The 22,343-nt window shown below is 43.9% G+C and overlaps 1 protein-coding gene across 1 annotated transcript in view; it reads left to right on the plus strand.

Moving 5' to 3' along the window:
* Positions 1–22,343, plus strand: part of CCDC141 (coiled-coil domain containing 141) — a 165,627-nt gene that overhangs the window by 45,964 nt on the left and 97,320 nt on the right. Inside the window, exons 3-4 of the mRNA XM_078393864.1 lie at positions 5,829–6,020; positions 12,683–12,791. Coding sequence (XP_078249990.1) covers positions 5,829–6,020; positions 12,683–12,791 — 301 coding nt within the window. The remainder of the gene's footprint in view (positions 1–5,828; positions 6,021–12,682; positions 12,792–22,343) is intronic.

The raw sequence follows: 22,343 nt of genomic DNA on the forward strand, positions 1-22,343 counted from the left end.
AAGTCATTCCACCTAGTGCCTGTTTATATGTGCTTTAGGTACAAAATGTACCTTAAGAAAACTAAGTTCAGGATTTTGAATACTGGTTATTAGGGATGTACACTTGGAAGGAGAGCTGAAAAACAAAACGGATCAGGGTATTTGTCCTTTTTCTGGCTGATGATAGTTTAGAACAGTGATGGCGAACCTACAGCACATGTGCCACAGCTGGCGCACAGAGCCCTCTGTGGGCACACCAGCCATAAGTCACCATAGAGAAATTCTTACCCATCCTCTGATCCCGGATTCTGGCACTCCCCTCTGCTGGTGCAGTGGTCCAGAGGAGGGGTGCAATGGCGAACATTACTGGTCTAACCCAATGGGGGATTGGAGGACCAGTAAGTATTTATTTGTTAATATCGCCCATGGAGAGGGAGGGGGAAAACAAGCAATTAACCCTTGCAGTGCAGGAACAGTTGGTTTTTCTAAACTAAAACCTCAGCATTCAGGTTTTAATTGCAGTACAGTGGTGCCTCGCATAGCAGTCGCTCCATATAGCAATGAAATCGCTTAGCGACGCTGTTTTTGTGATCGCAAAAGCGATCGCTTTGTGATGTTCCCTATGGGGAAATTTCGCTTTGCGATGATCGCAGGGAAGCGATCATCACAAAGCCCCTATTTTTGGCCAGCTGATTGGCGGTTTCAAAATAGCCACCGGGTAAACAAAATGGCCACCTGCTGTTTTCAGGCACAGGTTCCTCGCTTTAGAGGCACTGAAAATGGCGGCGCTATGGAGGATCTTCGCTTAAAGGTGAGTTTTAAGCCCATAGGAACGCATTAATCGCATTTTAATGCGTTTCTATGGGCTTTTTATTTTCGCTTAGCGATGTTATCACTTAGCAGCGATTTTTTTCTGCACAAATTAACATCGCTAAGCAACGCACCACTGTATTGGCAGGTCTCTGAGCGGCTTGCAACAATTAAAATACAATATAAAGATAAAATAATTAAAATACAATTAAAATAGATATTCTAAAATACTTTGAAATAAATAAGTTGATTTTGTGTTGCAGTTTGGGCACTCAGACTCAAAAAGGTTCACCATCACTACATTAGGTGCTCAGAGGCAGCCACTGCCCTCAAGCAGCAGATTTTGCAGTATCAGTGTATTTTTGCCATCTATCCATAGCATGGATCCACATGAATTTTAATGTACGCTCGTCTCAAAATCATTGGTCGTCTCCATTTTCTTGGTTGTAGCACTGGCATGAGAGGTTGGACTGTAAGCATCTTTGAAGTGGCATATTTTCTCCCTACTTGTACTCTTCAAGGAGCTGTCCATGGAGTGCTGATGGTGTTGATGATGATGAGGCTTGCCAGGTCTCAGAAAATGAGCTGCTGTGCCAGGAAATGGCTGGGCTCCCCTGAATCTCCAGGCCAGGCAAACAAATGTGAGGAGCAGTGGTGGAAGGGAAGGAGCGGGTCTTGTTTATTGTTACAGGGTGGCCATAGTGTTTGGGTACCCAACTCCAACCCTCTCCGAATGGCACCAGGGCTCACTGGATTCCTGTGTCTGTTGAACACGACACATAATATACTTGCTAAGGAGCTCAGACAGGGAACCCACAATGCCTAGCTCACTTGCATGGAGAAATATGTTCCCAATTCCTGTGACTTCACAAAGACCCACCTCAGGCATTGGGCCCCAGATATAATGAGGGGACTGGGAAGATAATCCTGTGACAGCCCCTGACAAACAAGACAACACTTCAAAACGATTCTGGAAAAAATCTTTATTGGTTTTGGAAAAGAGGCTAAATGGGTATCATCAGCAAAGGCAATGGCCTGTTTCAGCTCCAGCAGGACGCCTGCCTTCTGGTCCCTCGCATCCCCCTGGGGAAGAGGATGCTTCAGACCCTGCAAGAGAAAGAGAGAGACAAAAACAACTAAGGAATGAGCTTGTCCGCTGCTGTCAACCGGCTTCAACCCCGGCGTATCCACCAACCAATGTTCTGGCAACTTCATCCCAAAGTTCTACCTGCCACCATCTACTGGCTTCCACCAGGAATACCCACCCGTTCATCTCTTCCACTCCGGTTCTGAAGCCAGACTCCGCCAGCTCCCAAATGCTTGGGTCACACACACACCCCGGCTACATTCCCAAGGAACGCCAGCCAGCCCATTCACACACACACCAGCCAAACATCTCCGGTGCACACACACACCTTCACTCCAGCAGCCATTCACACACATGCCCAGGCTTCCATCCACCGATGTCCACCAATCTTCTGCCAGCTGGTTTCAGGAGGCTAACGTCACCCGGCTTCATCTGCCAACCTCTGCCGGCCTCCGTCTTGTGGCCTCAGCCAGCTTCCACAAGCAGATTCCACCAGCTTCTGCCTGCCAGCGTCCACAGACTCCCCCCCCCCAGTCCATCGCCAGCATCAGCCAGCTTCAAACCACAGATCTCTGCCAGTCTCGAGCTGTTAACTGGCAAGCCCACTTAGCAAGTTCATCTGCTTTCCTGCGAGATCTTGCCTTGGGCAGAACGGCTGGGTCCCCTGCAGACGCTGCCGCTCTCTCTGCCAGACTGGCCACTGGCCTCCTTTCTGGTCTCTTGCCCTGCCCAGCAAGCCCCATTTATCTGCCAGCAGAGAGTTGGGGCTCTGTGAGGTCACAAAGACTCAGGAAAAAAGGGGTTGGGTTCCCAAGGCAGCACCCTTGGGATTGGCTGACTCCTGAAGATGATGTCAACAATCCCTCTGATCATGTGATTCACCCATAAAAACTTGCATTTTGCACCATTATTTTAATTTTTTTAATTAGTGGCCTATAAATGTATCCCTCTAATTGTTAGATCTCCCCATGTTGGCCTTCTGACTAGGGTTGCCAGATACATGGGTACCAAAAGGAGGACATAGAAAGACAAAAAAGAAGACAAAGGAGGACATATTGAATGTTTCATTTGAATCATTCTGGATTAAACCCACAATCAATACAATTTTATTACAACAGCTGCCAATAAATATATCCTAGTGAACTGACCAAGAAACAGTCATGTTAAAAAATAAAAATAAATTCAATGGAGGCTTTTTTTCAAAATACCAAAAAAATTACTTAAACAGCCAATTGTGCCCTAACACACCCCGGCCTGGCTGCGGGATCCCCTGGCTGCTTGCACTCTGCACAGCCTCAGAGGCAACCTTGCTAATTTGGACGCCCAAACAAAGCTCCGGTGCAGGCAGGGGGAGAGTGGTGCCGGGCAAAACCGAATGAGGCAGCCTCCCCTCCCCTGAGGGCCATAAGTCCAAGGCTGGGGACTGTGGGAGTTGGAGTCCCCAAAAGGGACTTTGAACATGCACAATCTGGGCGCTTGCCTTCCCACTGATGCGCTCAGGTGCTGCTTGCTCCTGCTGGGCTTGGTGGGCGGGCCCTCTGCTTGCACTGCCTTTATGGGCTCCACATGGGCTGGGCATGGCGGATCACTGAGCAGCCACAGCAGTGGCAGGAGAGGGCGAGGGCTGTACTGTAAGCACTGGCGGGCGGGGGTGGGGGGTGGGAAAAGACAGGGGGAGGAGGGTCATCCAAAATTATAACATAAAATATACAAAAGCCTGACATTTTAAAGGTTTTTATCTTCGCCTGCCGGAGGACATTAGGCTAAAAAGGAGAACATGTCCTCCTTTTGCCTGACGCCTGGCAACCCTACTTCTGACAGGATTCTAGGCTGATGCATTTAACCGTTGCAGTGCAGGAGCAGTTGTTTTTTCTAAACTAAAACCTCAGCATTCAGGTTTTAATTGCAGTATTGGCACTTCGAAATAAATAAGTTGGTTTTGTGCTGAAGTTTGGGCAATCGAGCTCAAATAGGTTCACCATCACTGGGTTAGAATAAGAGTCCCTCAAGTGAGATGGCTACCCCAACAGACCTTGCTCATTTGCTCGGGGAGTTCTGGGGTTAAAACAGTAGCACAAAGAAGCACACAAACCTCCCCACACCTGATGGATAGAAATGTCAAGGAAGTGCCAGAGCTCCCCCTGGGCAGTCCAGCTGCTGACACCCAAGAGGATGACAGCTCATGGTGAAGTCACTCATCTCTCTGGACTCAGGCAGCCATTTCACACCTAGGTAGGGTTGGGAACAATGGTGAATCACTTTTGGGCTAGTCATTGTGTTCTGGAATTTTCCTCCTTCATATAAACACAGCTTTTAATTTTGCATTATGCAATCAGCAAAGTTTGTGGAATGTGGATGGATGAATGTGGTTTTTTTCTTGTGGGGGGCTTTGATTTGAGAGATCACAATAAGGTTAGGGACTCTCTTCCTCCTTTCCTTTGTCCTTTTCCCCTTTTTTCTTGTTGGTGTATTGCAAGGAAATGTTGGTGCTTGTAGTCCATTGGGCAAAGTACAGTGGTGCCTCACTTAACGATGTTAATTCGTTCCAGCGAAATCGCTGTAGAGCAAAAACGTCGTAAAGCGAAATTAAAAAGCCCATTGAAATGCATTGAAAACCGTTCAATGCATTTCAATGGGCTGAAAACTCACCATCCAGTGAAGATCCTCCATAGGAGCGGCCATTTTTGGGTGCCTGTAAAGTGAAAAATGGCTCCTAAACACAGCGGGGAGCCATTTTGTACACCCGGTGGCCATTTTGAAACCAGACGATCAGCTGTTTTTGATCATCGTAAAGCAAAAATCGGTTCCCGAAGCAGGGAACCGATCATCGCAAAGCGGAAAAACCCCATTCAAACCATCATTTTGCGATCGCAAAAAACATCATCGTCAAGCGGATTCATCGTTAAACAGGGTAATCGTAAAGTGGGGCACGACTGTAAGAGGAACTGAATAGTTCTCAGAACAAATCAGCCTTTCAGCTCCTTTTCAACTAGTGGCTCCCAACCTCGGGTCCCCAGATGTTTTTGGACAAAAACTCTCAGAAGCCTTCACCACCAGCTGTGCTGGCCAGGATTTCTGGGAGTGGTAATCCAAGAGCAGCTGGGGACCCAAGGTTGGGAGCCACTGTTTTAGAATGTTCATACATTTTGGTGTCACATTGGACAAAATTGTTTTGGCGTCTTGCCTCTATATGTTTCTGGAAGCTGGGTGACTGATGGGGAGAATCGCCTATGCAGTATGTCTATCTCTAATGCGCACTGGTTGTGTCTTTGTCATTTAGAGTGTTCTGGCAGATTATCACTTTCCTGAAGTAAAATGCCACTTAGGAGGGAACTCTCCCCAAAACTGAAAAAGTACTTGATTTTCTGGAATGTAAACACCCTGAGCCATCCATTTAAGGTCCACTATATTTCCATAATTTATGTTGGTTGGTTTCTAGGGATGCAAGGAGAAGTGGATGTTTTGTCTCACTGATAGTGCTGCATCAGAGCCCCACACTGGGTTTAGCCCAGGATTTTAGGAAAGTGGACTAAAAATATATTTAATGTTAGAATGTAATTGGTTGAATTATTTACTGAAGAGATCAATGCATTTCTGCAGTTTTAATTTTTCTCTGATTACCCAATTTCTCTATATCACTGGTTCTTAACCTTGGGTTACTCAGGAGTTTTGGACTGCAACTCCCAGAAGCCTTCACCACAAGCTGTGCTGACTGGGGTTTCTGGGAGTTGCAGTTCAAAAGCATCTGAGTAACAAAGATTAAGAACCACTGCTCTATATAATTAACCATCTTAGTATTTTTTTATATACAGCTCTGGTTGTCTTTTTAGCTGACAAATGGGGATAAAAAATAAAGTGCCCTCATAAATAAATTTTTAAAATGCAATAAAAATCATGTCCACAGCCTTTTCAGACTTTCCTTCTGATTGATCCATATTTCTTTTCTTCCCAGCCTTTGGAAGGCCAAGTTTGGGAACTGTTATGTGAAGCAGACAAAACTGCAGCAGAAAATAAAGATCAAGAACCTGTGTACGACGCCATGGCAGAGACGCTGGGAGATGCTTGGGAGTCTCTGGTTCTTGTTCTAGAGAAGCGCAGAGCACTTCTGAAACTTACTTCAGATTTTTTTGAAAATGCTCTGGAGGTTTGTATTCAAAAAGTGACTGCTTCTGTTTCATTTTCAAGAACATTGTGCATGAATATAAAAAGAGGTTCCCGTCGAGCCCACACTACCACGAAATAAGTGATGTTGAGTGTCACAAAAACTAGGATTTACCACCTCAGGTGCCAAAATAATTTGGCTGGCCCACAGGTCTTGAGCAGCTCAACTTGAAAGCTAGGTAGGTGAGTTTGTGTCCTACTTTCTGCCTCACCACCTTCTTCAAATTTTCCACAAAAATTAAAATTAATTTTGTGTATTCGCGAAGGCTTTCACGGCCGGGATCTAATGGTTGTTGTGGGTTTTTCGGGCTCTTTGGCCATGTTCTGAAGGTTGTTCTTCCTAACGTTTTGCCAGTCTCTGTGGCCGGCATCTTTAGAGGACAGCAAATGGGTAAGTAAAGCTCTCATAAAGGAATAGTACAATACGTAGGGCAGACAGCTTTTACGGAATCCAGGATGTGACAGGAAACCATTGTATAGCTTTGTGGGGGGTGGGTTGACTAAATGATGAGAAAGGAGGTCAGTTGAAAAAGAGTATGGGGCTCTTGAGTGACAAGCCACACATGCTGACATTTTGTGTTTGATAAAAGCTGTAGGAGTTCTATTATTTATTTGTTTCTTTAGAATATTTTTATCCCATCTTTCTCCTTAAAAGAAACCCAAGAGGCGATAAAAACAGTAGGTACAAATATTTTAAAAAGGATGAAAGAAGTATTGCAATAAAAACAGTAATAAAATCAATACTCTATCCATCTGCTCACACTAAGGCAGGTGGTTGATCTTTACAACAGAGAATTTCACAGACATGAGGGACTACAGTTGGCCAATGGGAGGTGGGAGTTGAAGATTAGTAAGGAGTGAGAGAAATGAACAAAGCATAAACCAGTTCCCCCCCCCCGAGGGGACAAAGAATAGAAGTAAAATGTTGTAGGTAACGGGTGGGGGAAATCCTTAAACAATCTCCACAACCTGCTTATTCCGTAAAAACTGCACTCTCCTCCTCCACCTTATGCAATGAAGAAGTAGTGGATGGGACTTCTGGCCTGTCTTTGGGCCTGGTTACACTGACAATAAGAACCAGTTGATGCTGTGTGGATCCATTGAAACTGACATTGAACCAATGCAGTAGTGCAAAAACATGAGTCACCATGGTTTTTATATGTACGATCTTCCCAAACCACAAAAAAACATGGGCCCCAGACACGCCTTTGATGGGTGGTCTGTGGGCACAGATGGGACCTATAATCTGATGGTTGTTTAGTGGGGATCCCGTATAAAAATCATGAAATCACCTCTAGAGATGGGATATTTGGAAACCTGGCTGGTGCTTTCCCTACCACTCCACACAGCTGACCACCCTGGCAAGGAGGCAGGATGATGAGTGTCGCCGCTCAGCTGCTGAGCAGTTAGCTGTGTGGGGGAGTGCCGGCTAGGCTACTTCCGCGATTGGCACGACGTGAATGACCATGGTCGTGCGTACTGCTCAGTGAGCTGTAGTTGGGACAGCTGGTCCTGGGGGGGAGGTTCCAGTTTCCCCAGGCACCTGTGATGCCGATATTCATATTTGAATCCATTGGGATACAGATACGGTTATCCTATCTCTAATCACCTCTTCCTCCTTGTCCTCCCTCCTCCCCCTTCTCCTCCTCCTCTTGCTCCCTCCTTCCCTCTCACAATCCCAAAGGAATGGCTTTCTCTCCCCCTCTGCTGGAAGATAAATGACCTTCCTCCTCCCCACCTCTCTCCCTTCCTTGGTGGAAGAGAGACCCAGCACACGGAGAACGAGCACAGCGACATAGAAATGGGGAACAATCTTCCCCAGCAGAGGAGTGCGCATTGGGCAGGTCTATTCATAATGCATCCACTCCAAAATAAACAGACCTCTTAAGGGCATTGAGTGATCTCTTCTTTTGCCAGGCCAAAAAAATAAACCACAACCACACGAATGCTATCTATAGGGACAGGACAATCTGTCAGTGTCGTTTTCGTTGCATTTCTCAGAATCCACTGCCCTTCTTGTTCAATCCCAGTTCTGTATCAGGTTTGGAGACTTCCATTTTACGCGTGTAAATCATGATGCACATTTCCCTTGGATTATGCATTTTTATATGCATTTTTCTTAGTATACAACACTTCAACACATTTTCCCTATTGACAACATAGTATTTATTTATTTATTCTATTTATATCCCGCCTATCTAGTTGATTAAGACCACTCTAGTAGGTTTATAGGCCTTTTTGAAATAATTGGTATTTTCAGTCATGTACATGAAATGTGTGCACACTGTTTGTTGGCTTCCCCCCCACCTTCAACAGCTGTGCTTTGTCCTGTTGCCAGTCTTGACAGGTGAAAAGAATGCTTTCATATGGAAATGCAAACCCAATGAATTTCTTTTTCTATCCATATCTCCCAATAGCAGCTCCATTCTAATGTTCAGGTAAACACTGTTCCATGGCCTACTTAGAAAATGGCAATACTGTACTCATATTCCACAGAGGTGGTGAGGCGATGTTCATAGCGCCTGCCATCACAATTTGTAAGCAAGGGAAATATCTCTGATTAGGAGAACATACACATAAAAAAAACTGGTGGAGAGATTGCTGAACATTGTTTCTGCTGTCAGAGTGCTCAAAGGTAGGTGGAGTGGGACCAAGGATCAGGCCTTATTAAGCCCTGAAATATTTGAGGAAGGGACAAATGGGAAATGTCATATTGACTTAAAATGGAAATACTGGAAATTTCTCACGGAAATGTTTTGCTTCAAATGACAGAATGTGATTATGCATAATCTTTGTTTTATTATGATAAAGTGCAAACTTCATCTTGAGGATATTCTTTAATGAAAATCAGAAGTCAAATCCCAAATGTTGAAGGATAATGGATTTGTTTTATATCATAAAGATCATAAAAACAGGGTGGAACATGTGAGGAAAAGCAGGCAGAGCAGGAGGCTTATTTTTCATCATCTTTCTTAATTTCATCTGACTTCTCAACATCCTGAATTTCATCAGTACTTTCTTCTTCTTCTCTCTCTTGTTCTGTCTTGACAAATGCTCAACTAAGTAAAAGTAGCAAAGCTGCTTAATAGTTTGCACTTAAAATGCAGCACAACACACAAAAAGGAGGCTACAACTACATAGATAGCAAAGGTTTTTTTTCTACTGCCCTTCCTTCCTTCCTTGCTTCTGATTAGAGATGGGTATGAACTGGAAAGAAGATAGGAGGGCCTGGCGTGCTCTGGTCCATGGGGTCACGAAGAGTTTGACATGACTAAACGACTAAACAACAACACGAACTGGAAAAACAGTGGTTTGTGATAATTCATGGGTCAGGCTTACCTATGAACCACAAATGATCATGAACTCCCTGAAAACTGAAGTGATTGCAGTTTGTATTTCAGATTCATGCCATTGGGGAACCGTCTGCCTGCTCCTCCTTGCCCTCCTCCTGCCCCACAGGTAACAGGCCCAGCTCCATGGGCCTCTGAGCCACGTCTGTGGTAACAGAGACATCCATGTTTGTAATTTGCTTTCCTTCCTCATCCTCACTTAAAATGCAACCCTGGGGTCCAATTTCAACAATAAAAAGGTAGTGAATGGGAGGAATAAATTATCCCTCACTTTGCCTCCAGGGTATTCCCCTTCCCCGACTTCCAGACCGCCTGTCAGACCCATGGTGAGCCAGGGCAGAGTGGGAAACAGAAAGACCATGTTGGTTTGCTTACTTATCTAAACTTTTATGGCACCGGGTTAGTGCGAGGCACTATTCTGGGCGGTTAACAATCAAATGAAACTGAAACACAGTATTCCAGCAATAAAAATCAACAATAAAGGATACAGTAATAAAACCAATCACGTCAAAACATCATAAACAAACAAACCAAGAGCATCAAACCACAATTGGATGGGCAGCACAACTTGGGTAATTCAGGTGAGGATGCCATCGAAAGCCTCTGTAAAAACCATTGTCTTACGTTGCAATCTCTTAGGGTTGGTCTCCCATTATTTGCATGGTTTGTCTGATCTCAATAAATAAATCAAACCCTCCTCCCTGCTTTATTTGGAAACAGTCCAGATGGATGAATATACAAACATCTCGCCTCCTGTTTGCATCATGTTTTGATTTTCTCCTACCTGCCCATCCCCCCCCCTTTTTTTTTTCAGAAGAAAGTTTAATCCTTTCCTCCTGAAGTGATCAATATCCAGGATAAGAACCAATTTACATGTTATTCCGGCCTTTGCTGTTTGCTCAGTGCCTGAAGGAACACTTTGTTCCGTATCCACTATCAACCCAACACTGCTTTCCTCAGCAACACCGTGAAGAGTCTCTCTCGTTCTGTGGTTATAATCCTGATTTAATGGAAACCCAATTCCTTTGAAATCAAATAGAACAACTCCTGCATTTATTAAATTTATGGCCATAGTATGTCGGATGGTCTGCAGACTATTTCATAGATCAGGGCTGGGAAAACATTGTCCTGGTAAATCTTGTGGACTACAACTCCCAGATCCATGGGCCCACAGAGGCACCTGCTATGAATCCTGAAAAGTCAATGATCTGTATTCAAGACCAAGGTCCATACATATATTGCCCTCTGTGATCCCAGCCACTCCCTCTGAGGTGTAGGGAGGTGGGGCTGTATCTTCCACCATGGGCTCCATTGACTCAGCAGGCTGGTAATCAGACTCAGCAGACTTTATTTGCGTAACAAGGAGGCTGGCATGCCCCTCAGGCCCAGTACCCTCCCTGGTTTCTAGCAGTCCGTCTGTGTGGATTCTGATGACTGTCACCATACTTGAGTCACTTAAAGTCCATTCCTGGTGCTGACTTTGAGTCAATGGCCCCAGCTGATGGGCATTCTTTAGCAACCGTCGGTACTCCACGCCTGCAAGGCAGCTGCTCTCTCTGTCAGAGTTGCTTCTCCTGCTCCTGGGCCAACTGCACCAGTCCCTTATGTTAATGGCAGCGTCTTCTTTGTCCCCCTTGTTGAGGATTGGTGGAGTGTCCTCTCTGCGATCCTGCCACCTTGGGGTGTGATGCTTGGCTCACAGGGCCCTGGCTCCTAGAGAAGGTGGTCCATGCCCCTCTCTAGAGGTCTTCCTCTTCGTCCCCAGGATGGAGAAGATGGGTGGCTGCTCCTTCAGCGTCTCTAACCAGTCCTCCTCTTCCTGTGCTTGCATTCCCCCCACCTCCCAAGTAACCACACCTATTCCCTCCTGCCTGCCAGCTATTTCTGTGCCCTCTTCCTGAGACAACGTTCCTTCATCATCTCCTCTCTTCTCGGCCCATGTGCTGCCATTCGGTCTCTTTGTCTTTGGACTGCCCTGCAACTGTTCTCTTTGGGTACTCTGCTGAGGTTCCCACGGATGAGGTGGAGAGACCTCTAGAGATGGCAGAGGTGTTCTTCTTATACCCTGCAGTTCCAATCATAAAAGGGTCTTCTGAGCAGGAGGACATTTTCTCATTTAATGGCAGAAGCCTGAATGGGCAGTAGATTAGTTGTGGTTTCCATGCACTGCAAATGCAGTCATAACTGACAGCTTGCGTTTGGCCAAAAGTCTCTTTCATAACTTAGCAGATGGTGTGACTTCTGGCAGCAAAGAGACCCAAGTTAAGAAATCACCGCAGACATTATCAGGTGCACACAGAGTCACACAACTCTGTATGCAACAGGTAATGTCTACAGTGATCTTGGTTCACCCCCCCCCCCCGAGTTACACCATCTGCATAAATGCGAGTCCAACAAGGCAAGAAGATGTGAACCATGATCTGTTGGGCTGGTTGGTTTCACCTTCTTTTCCTTCCTTCCTTCCTTCCTTCCTTCCTTCCTTCCTTCCTTCCTTCCTTCCTTCCTTCCTTCCTTGCTTGCTTGCTTGCTTGCTTGCTTGCTTGCTTGCTTGCTTGCTTGCTTGCTTGCTTGCTTGCTTCCTTCCTTCCTTCCTTCCTTCCTTCCTTCCTTCCTTCCAAAGGATAATAAATACTACTCACCATTTGCTCTGCAAGTTGAACCTTGCAAAAGTGAAGTGTGTGCAGCCCAGTATTATGAGTTTCATCATCATCATCTTAGAACTGCAGAGCTGGAAGGGACCCTATGGACCATCAAGTCCAGCCCTTGTCATGGAGGGACAGTGGGGAATTGAACTCCCAAACTCTGGTTTCATAGGCAGATATAAAAACCACTGAAGTATCCATTTTAGCCTAGAGGCTGAGGCCAAACTTTGTAAACATTCCTTTTCAAGACAATAACACCCACCCACCCACTTCCTGTAGCTAGCATGGTTGCTGGCCCTCTGAGTTAAGGATAATGGGAATTGTTGTCCCAAAAGGTAATGTTTCCACATCCTGTGGCTGGTGATATTAATACCAGCAGTATCCATCAAAAAAATCCAAGGGTGTGTGTGTATGTCTATTCCCTCCCCAGCCTCACCCTTCCCTCTGAATTGCTACAAATGATAGCCATCATTGTTACAGACCTCAGAACAGAAGGATGAGTGTATTAACTCTCAAGAATATTAGAAGCTTAATTGTGATGGAAATGTTCTTCTGGTTTCCAAGGGCCCAAACCAAACCTGCTCCTGAGCCTTTTTAAAACACGCTGTTGAGCTATTGTTGTTGTTTAAACCCTTGTTTTGGTTGTCCCACAGTTTGCTATCAAAATTGACCAAGTTGAAGAATTCCTGCAAAATTCCCAAGACTTTGAGAATCCCGAATCTCTGAAAGCCCTCCTGCATCAGCATGAACATCATACAAAAGGTATAGGCGGCTTCTTTCTATATTATAATACATTTAGAATGAGGTACTCACAAAGGAATGCTGTACTTCTTTTGAAGCTGTGGGGAAATAGAAAGCTTTTGAAGCTGGGGGAAATAGAAAATAATTTTCTGGTTCACTATGCTAAACAATTGTACCTGAAATTATAAATGTGTAACTATGCTGCCTTCCCATATCTGTTTTCTCCATACATTCCTCTCCTATTTCACTACTGTCTTTCTTCATTCCCTATTTTCCCACTATTTTCATCCATTTTTTCCAGCTTTCGGGGGTAGGTGGGAACAAGCCAGAAACCATTAGGTTTGAATGTTGCCCTAAAACTGAAAAGAATAAGTTGAAATCCTGACTCAGTTGTGAAATTCGTCAGTGGAAATCAGTAGGTTGTCAACAGAGTAAGTCCATTGGATAAGTGGGAACTTGGTGAGTTAACTCCTGTGTAAGTTGCTTTGATCCAGTGGGCCTGCTCTAGTTGTGACTTTTCTACACCGAGGAACAGGATTTCAGCCACTGAGTCATCTGGGAGATAGGCACCATCAATCAACCCAAGCCTACCTCATTGGACTATTTGGGGAATTACATGATGTGAATAGCCATTCATGTTACTAGAGTTTCTCGCAGGACAGACAAGATATAAATGCAGTGTAATATAAAGTGGCCTAAGCTAGTATAAATTGTGCTGTGCCCACTCAGCAAAGTTTACTGTTGCTGCCTTACCACTAAGCCAGGGATATCACAAGGATGTGAGCTCTTAGCTGCCACTAGGGTACTTCCACGAGTGTCGCTTCTGCTAGACCCAGCTCTGTTGCTTGGATGACCTCTTGTCATTTCAGGGATCATCTCATTCTTTGAATAGTATCTGTGTACCTGGTGCATCCCAAGCCCTCTATCCAGAAATGCTTGGAGTAGTTCATCATTGACCCAAATGGTCAATCAGTGATGGAGGCAATCACCAATAAGAAGTCATGGCCAGTGCAATAACAGTATAGCAAATTTCCTTTTGTTTATTCCATTCTGCTTTCATGCTGCTTTGTGGTGCTGTAAGCTTTAAATCTCTACATACATATTCTTTATATAACATTGTCCAGCATTAAGAAATCAGCCCATAGGTGCATGCACAAGGAGTCTTCAGCCGTGCACACAAATGAGTACTCTGCACAGGTCCATCAGGATCTTGAGGTCCAGTGTATCAGTCGTGACGCCAGTTTTCTCTGTGATACTTTGTTTTTGTTCTGCTTTTCTAGTCCTCAGACGTGAGCTATACATTTTATAAAATAACAGAATGGCTTCATGGGACTAATCCACATATCAATGATCGGTTATGCCTTCAAAAACAAATGTGATCCAGTGCTGATGCATTCTTTCTCCAAGGGAGAATGCATGCAATCTTTCTGAACTCTGCACGTGGCATGAGCCGTGGCCAAACCACCTGGCAGCTGGATCCTCATTCAGTGGGACTCAACTTGGTATCCATTTTGCTGGGAAAGGCAGTGCCTCTGGTTCTAAAGTCTTGAGCTCAAGAGGGTCCTCTGTGAAAGTAGCTTTAAGCAAAAGAATGCAGATGGAAAGAGCCAAAGCCAATAGAAGCCAGATCATGGATGACCAAGGAAGCCTTGATGACAAAAAGATGCTCATGGAATATTAGCGGCTGTGCCTTACAGAACCCCAGAACTTTATAGAAGGCTGCCAGTCAAGTCAGAAGGACTGTGACAATTCCATTCTAGGCAAGAAAACCTGAAAACAATCTTACAAAAGGGTTTGCCAGAACAGGCCTATCTGTAGTAGGTGAACCCATCGTCCACAAAATGGTGCGATTCAAGTCTTGATTCTACAACTGACTGAGAGCATTATTTTACTTGCCGAACACTGTTCCTCATCCAAGTAATGTTTTCACAATGCAGAAAAGCTCAGCCCTTGTTTTGGCACGGTGCAATTCATTGATGGATCGTTTGCCTGCCGAATGCTGTTGTCCATCTGTGCAGGCGAGCTGAATTAGGCTGAAAGGGTGCTGCAGTCAGTCAGTTGGCAACTGGGAAAGAAATATGCAGCAGTCACAGATCCACTTATGTGGCATCAAAGCTTTTATGATAACTCTGCCTCACACAGTGGTTGTTTTATGGTATATGAAAGGGTCTGTTTTTGTAAAAGCTGCAGAATGCTGTTTCTACACACTTGGGCTTTAAAACTGCATCAAGAAATCAATGGATATTTAATGGACTTTAGAAACCAATGCCAGCTTTATAGCAGTGATGTAAAGGAAGTTAAAGCTAACATAGCTCAGATAGACACAAATATGAACCACTTCCAACTAATTCACACCAGAGTCAAGGCAATTGTTCAGAAGCATGAACTGAACAATTAGAAGTTGGAAATGCTACTTTTTTTAAAAAAAAATACAACTCTTATAGTCAGCAATCATCCAAAAAAGTAACTTTTCTCACTTTGGGCAGTGATCCAAAAGTCTTGCTTCTGTCTTCATTGATTATTATGTATTGGTAGTGGATCGCCATCTCCCACAATGGAGGACAACAGACATCTCCTGAACTATTTTTTGCGTGCACCCGTTGCTCCCAGCTGTTAAAGTCTATCTCCCATATTCAGCAAATTCTTGCAAACATTTGAGTTTGGAGGGTGGAAAGAAAGAGCCACTTTAACCATGATCAAGAACAAGCCGAACCTAAACCAAGCTGCTACAAAAGCATGTCTGTGGCGATCCCCTCTGAAACCCCTGTCCCCTCAGGTCTTCACGAGGTTCTCACTCTTCTTCTTTCTTCGCTGCCACCAGGTATTGCTGCTTCAATACCATTTAATGAAGGAGACACGTGTGCTTTTAAAACTTAAGTTATTTATTAGATCAGGGAAATTAACATCTGATTAATACTCAATTCAGGGACGTGGTGGCGCTGCGGGCTAAACCGCAGAAGCGTGTGCTGCAGGGTCAGAAGACCAAGCAGTCGTAAGATCGAATCCACGTGACGGAGTGAGCGCCCGTCGCTTGTCCCAGCTCCCGCCAACCTAGAAAGCATGCAAATGCAAGTAGATAAATAGGGACCACTTTGGTGGGAAGGTAACAGTGTTCCGTGTCTAAGTCACACTGGCCATGTGACCACGGAAGATTGTCTTCAGACAAAAACGCTGGCTCTATGGCTTGGAAACGGGGATGAGCACCGCCCCCTAGAGTCGAACATGACTGGACAAAAAAATTGTCAAGGGGAACCTTTACCTTTTACCTAATATTCAATAGGTAAATCACAGGTTGCGAATCACTTGTATCTAAGTCAATTCTATTTAAAAACTCTATTAACTCTCTGTTCCATTCAGCGTTCTTACAGACCTCTAACTCACTCTAAGTTCACTTTTAAGTTTCACACTGTCTCTCACTCACCGAATCTCTTCTCAGACTGCCTACACCAGCCTTTATATCCAGCCCCTCCCCCCTTGGCTCCACCTTCCGTCCTCTCATTGGCTCCTACTCCACTGTTCAGCTGTGACGGACAGATGAAGGCAGGGCTGTTTGCTACAATGTCTATTTTATGTATAGAATGTATTTAGTTGAGATCAATGCTCTGGGCTAAATCCTGTTGATACAACTAGAACTGACCCACTAGATCAGTGGTTCTTAACCTTGGGTTACTCAGGTGTTTTTGGACTGCAAGTCCCAGAAGCCTTCACCACCAGCTGTGCTGGCTGGGGTTTCTGGGAGCTGCAGTTCAAAAACACATAAGTAACCCAAGGTTAAGAGCTGCACTAGATCAATGGGACTTCCATATGATCAGCTTTCTTTTAGTGGTCAACTCTGGTTGGACCTACCAATTACATTTAACCCTCTCTGTTTATATTCACTTGCTAAGAAGTAAGCCCCACGGAAATGGGTGATATTTATTTCCAGGTAAACATACATAAAATTGTGCCGTAGATTCCACTGTTTTATGCAAACATGCTCATTGTGTCAAGCAAATTCCATAAAAATGGATAGTTAATCCTTACAAATACAGTACTCCCCATGGGGAGTTTGTCTCAGATAAACATTTTTTAAACTCACATATCAGCACATTGCATTAGAAAAAGGCACAATATTTTATAAAAACAAGCACAACTTTAATCTGTTTTAAATGCCTTTCTAATCTCTCATGCCTTTATTGCGCTCTCTTCTTTCCCTGGCCCCAAGATTCACTCATATAGTTTTAATCAACTTAGAATAAGCATAAACTAGTGTCAACTGCTTAGCACAACAGTAAATACTCCTACATTTTAAAATTGTGCATGAACAATATTGGTTTTTTTTTTTTTTTTACTTAGCTTGTTCAGAAGCTAGTGGCTTGAATCCTCTATTGGTCTGTTCCGGACCTCAGAATTCAGAATTCTGGACTGACGCCTGGTCACTCTCATGCAAATTTGGTGGTCTCAGATCAAGCTCCATTGGTGGAAGTGTACTTCAATCACAGAGCAATGTGGCCTTACAAACCCTGATAGTGACCGATTGTTGTGAAAAGAAATTAAAAGAAAGGGGGGGATGAAAGAGGGCGCATTAGTGAAAACAATCTTACAAAAGGGTTTACCAGAAAGAAAATAATCTTGAAAAACATGGATGCTTCCAAAAGAGGCAAGAGTGGGGGATCTGATCTCTTCTCTTCTCTGTCTGCACGTCTTTGAAGGCAGAGATAAGGATTCAGAAAGCGAGTAGTCATGTATGTAATTAAAATTGTCTTTTGCATTGTTCACGGAGTAGCAATCAAATCAGATTTTATCAACAGGTAGGCTGATGAGGGAGTGGGGGAGCCTGATGGTATTTTGCTACTCCTAGTTATGAAATTAGATATGCAAATTAGGCACATCTCCTTTGACTGCTTTGACCCATTGGGCCCAGCCTTCCAACAATCTTTGGAAAAGGAAGTCCGAAGAATGGGATTACCAAGTCCTTCCCTGCCAGTTCTTGGACTTCTTCTTCTTCCTTTGTCTGTGAGTCTTTCCCTTCGGCTGCTTTTAAAACTCAAAACAGGGCTTTTAAGTTTGTCTATCTATTTCTGGAAATGTAGGCTCAGAAATGCTTTTCATTTTATATTTTCTCTTTTTTGAGAACCTTGACATTTCTTCATGAATTTTAAAGAAGGCTTTTACAGCTTTTAAAATTTATAACATTTTAGTTTTTTAATGAAGTGTTTCAGAGATGTATTCTACTTTTCAAATGAGTTGATTTTCCTCTCAGTCTTTCTGCGCTGTCTTTATTTCATACAGTATGGATGATTTTTGACCTTGGTTTCCAGTTATCATCCTGCTAACTCCCAGCATTCCCCCTTTTTATTACTGTATTTTTCCATGTATAAAACTATACTTTTGTCTAAAATCTTTAGACTAAAAATCGAGGGTTGTCTTATACATGGAATTAAGCTGAAGACAGAACAAAAACAAGTGGATGGGAAAGCAGAGATCAAAGCGATCCTGCAGTGCTTTGATCCCTTTCCCCCTCCCTACACTTGCTAAGCCCCACTTAGCGTTCTTAATTTTGGATTAGAAAAGTGGGGGGCATATTATATATGGGGGCATGTTATAGACAGAAAATACGGTATTTCAAAAGGCAAGGGGACATCTTTTGGAAAACAATCACACAATGTGGCCATAGAGCATTTGATCCGATATACAGTAGCTTTTATTTCTTGTCTACCCTGGAAATTGCAAGATAGCTTTCTAGTTTGCATTTGGTGGAAGTGGGCATGGCAACATTAGTTTACCTGAGTGGTTAAAGGTGTTTATGTTTTCCCATTGTATGTGTTGCACTTAAGTCCAAAAATACCTCTTCAACATGATTTTGCACAGAGAGACTTAAAGGTATACGCCAGTTGTTCTTGCTTCTGTCCCCTCCCTGCAACCATTTTTACAGATAATGTACTTATCTTCTATTTGTTTGTTTGTTTGTTCGTTCAACTTCTATACTATCCATCTGGCTACAAAGTCACTCTGGGTGGTTTAAAATAAAAAAAAATAAGACTCAAAACAAAGACTAGGATCCTCTAGCACTGGGTGATTCTACATTAGGGAAGTTTCTGTTGGAATGTGTGAGTAGTGCACATATATTTAGACTCCTGTTTTAAAAAATCAAGAAATTAAAAATCTCCAGGGGGATACTGAGCTTCTGTGCCTATGATTCAAAAAGCCAAGAAATAGACCAATATTGCTTCCCAATATTGTGCTTGCATTGCCAAGCTTTACACAGACTGAATGTTGACAATATCGATGACAGCAGTCAAGATGGTCTTAACAGGATACTTTCTTCTGCTCACTAGCATTGTCACTTGCCAAAAAACAGCCCTGACAATTGCATTGTGTTCGGGTGAGAAGTGGTTAACTGACGGAAAAAGTAGTGACGTTGGACTTGTCCACAAAGGCTAACATTAAAATATAGCAGTTAGTCTTTAAGATGTCACAACGCTTTTGTCTTCTTTTTAAATTTTATTATTTTTGTTTCATTTTTACCTGATAACGATGAAAAAAAAATAGTTGGTTTCTTGGATTTTCCCTTGCGTGTTGTCACTTTGTGAATGATAGTGAGCACAAGAATGCATCTTGTAGACCATCTTGACTGCTGCCATTGGTGTTGTCAACGTTCAGGCTGCCCTTTGCTATGTACAGCTTGGCATCCTTTTTTTCCTGCTGGCAACGCAGGCACAATATTGTGCAGCAATATTGGACCATTTCCAGAATTTTGGATCATGGATATCAAAACACAATATCCCACATTCATAAACTGGAGGTGTTTTGAAGAATTGATTTTCAGAATTCATGTACTAGAGCCCTGAGTGGTTTGTAAGAATTCTCCCACCCAGACTCGTGGTGGCTTTAGCCAAAATACCCCAGTCCTTTTAGGTGTCTATAATCATGGAAGAAGAAGCTGGACAGTACTAAGTTCTATGAGAACTGCAAAGCATTGTGGGTCTGGTAATCTTCATGTCTATTGGGCTCCATACAGGGTGCCTCTCAGGAAACTATCAAACCCACAATGCCTCGGAGTTTTCAGAGAGCTTAGGCCTGCTTTGGTATTTTCTCCATCTCCATCCTGTTCAAGATAAGCCATTATTTCTGAGCTGGAAATGATTATAGACACCTGATCTTGGCAAGGTCACTGGGATAGATTCCCAACTGGGAATGCTGTTTCCCTACAACCAGTGAAAATATATGACAATTGATCCTGGCTCACCAAAAGCTCCCATCTCTGCCAAGTGTTGATTCGCTTTGCTCCTTTCACTGCCTCTATATGTTCCCTAATGCCCAGCTGATTGCAGGGATGTGAATAGGGTTGTATATAAATATATAATGAAAATATATAAATAAATCTAATGGTCTGTGGGTTGTCCAGACCTGGTTTAAGAGGTTCAGTGCTGCTCCTTCCTCAGACCATCCTTTCTAAGCACCTGAGGAATTGCAGCTTGATTTAATATACATATATATAAAACAAGAAAAAAAATGTGTAATTTTCATTTGGATATTAAACTCACACATTACTGAGAGGCAAGGCATTCCTCCCAAACAGGCACAGATGTGTTTGAGAAGTAAATCAAGAAATGGTATAAACTCCCCCCTCCCCAAAGGTTCCATTGGCAAATCGCTCCATCATTTGCAGCCTTTATAAGGCACGTTGCTTGTTAAATAGATGGAGACGTTTCAGCAGCTGCACATGTCACTGCTTGTCAGTATTCTGGGAAATGCCGTTCGGTCGGAGGGCCTGTGTGGTCATGAAGATGTGAACTCCTTCAGCAATTGTGCTGCCTATGAGAGATAAACATGCTGGCGCCTAGATTTTGAACTCTGTCCTTTTATCTGTTTTTCTAAGACCACCGCTTGAATGGCAGGGCTCAGTCTACCTATTACCATATTGTGATAGTACAATGTTAAGTTAAACAAAACACAGAGCGAAATGAAAGGCACTTTGAGCAACTATTGCAAAGATGATGTGCAAATGTATGTAAATAATGTTGACATAATATGCAAATTGCATGCTCTATATTTTGGGCTTCGGCAGCTGTCAGTCCTTCTCAACAATAGGCTGAAGCGCTTCTGTGCAAGGAAGGCATCTGGCAGTCAATGGCTGGCCTTTTTCTTTGAATGTCACTACTGCCCTCTGCCGGACATCCGTAATGTCCAAGCTTCTTTGCATCCCTCCCGTTGCAGGGAACCTTCTTCTCTCTTGGCTTTCAGCTTGGAGCTTAGAAAGCAAAAGGAATGAATCCAATGGTGTAGGAGAATTTGCCATCTCAGGGTGTAAGAAAAAAAGATTACCTGATTTCAATTTAAAAATGCTCAGTGCCTTTTGGGCTGAATTTATGGCCTTCTTCAGGGGCTGTGCAAAGAAAATGTATAAACAAAAGACGGCACATTACATCTTTACACTTCGGATAGCTCAGTGGTTTAACTACCACTGAGCCTGAGCCAGAAGTAGGGAATTCGATTGGGCCTCCTTGACTGGGGAGGGGGGGCCAGGCTGGACGCGATGATCCAGAGGGTCCTTTCCAGCTCTGCAGTTCTAAGACTATTGCCATCTGAAACTTTAATACACATTATTCACACAAAAAAGGATCCATTCAGCATATTATAAATCGCATTTAATTGACAAATGTAGCCATACATTTTATACATGCTGTTAATTTCTCCCCCCCACTCCTTTTTGGTCTATACCCAGTTCCACTAGATTACTTCTGACATAATGGGAGAAAGGTTTCCTATTTATGGATGTAATCTTACTCCAGGTCTTGTTGGTGTTGCAGACACTCCTGGTCTGCAAGCCCTACGGCAGTGATGGTGAACCTTTTTGAGCCTGAATGCCCAAACTGCAAAAAAACAAACAAACAAACAAACAAACAAAAACCAACCCCTCCCCCACAAAACACCAACTCAACAGGCGGCAGGTGGCAGTGGCAGTGGCAGTGGTGGCAGAAGCGGGAATCCTGGGCACGGGGGTGCCTCCAGACCACACTCCAAATCCACCTCCAGTTGTGCCCAATGCCGCCACTGCCTGTATCTTGACCGGCCCGCTGCTGCCAGTGCCAGCTGATCCGGATCCTGGCCCACCACCTGTCATGGTGCTAGCACTGCGGCTGCAGCCACCTCCTTAGGTTTGGCTGCCGGTTATGGCTTGTGTACCCATAGAGAGGGCTCTGCATGCCCACTGTGGCATGCGTGCCACAGATTCGCCATCGCTGCCCTTGGGAATGTACCCAGGAAATGGCACCTGCTAAAGAAGGGAGAGTAAAATCTAATCCTTTATTGAAATCTTTGGGCGCCAGGGTTCCCTCAGTCTCAATATCCAGTTGACCTCCCTTTTCAGCAGAGCCTTCTCATGGCTTCTGTGGACAACAGTAAATGTTTAACCAACTAGTTGTCTGTGTGAAAATGACTAACCAGAGGGGAGCATGGAGCTGAAAAATGTGTTGCAAGCTTTTACCCATTACAGCCTGAGGCAGCCATTGGAAAAAGTCTCACATTGGCAAAGTAACAGACGTGCACAACCTCTTTTGTGGTGGTCACTGAATGGTAGCATTGAAGGTG

Source organism: Pogona vitticeps, chromosome 1 (genome assembly GCF_051106095.1).
Source record: "Pogona vitticeps strain Pit_001003342236 chromosome 1, PviZW2.1, whole genome shotgun sequence".
NCBI lineage: Eukaryota > Metazoa > Chordata > Lepidosauria > Squamata > Agamidae > Pogona > Pogona vitticeps.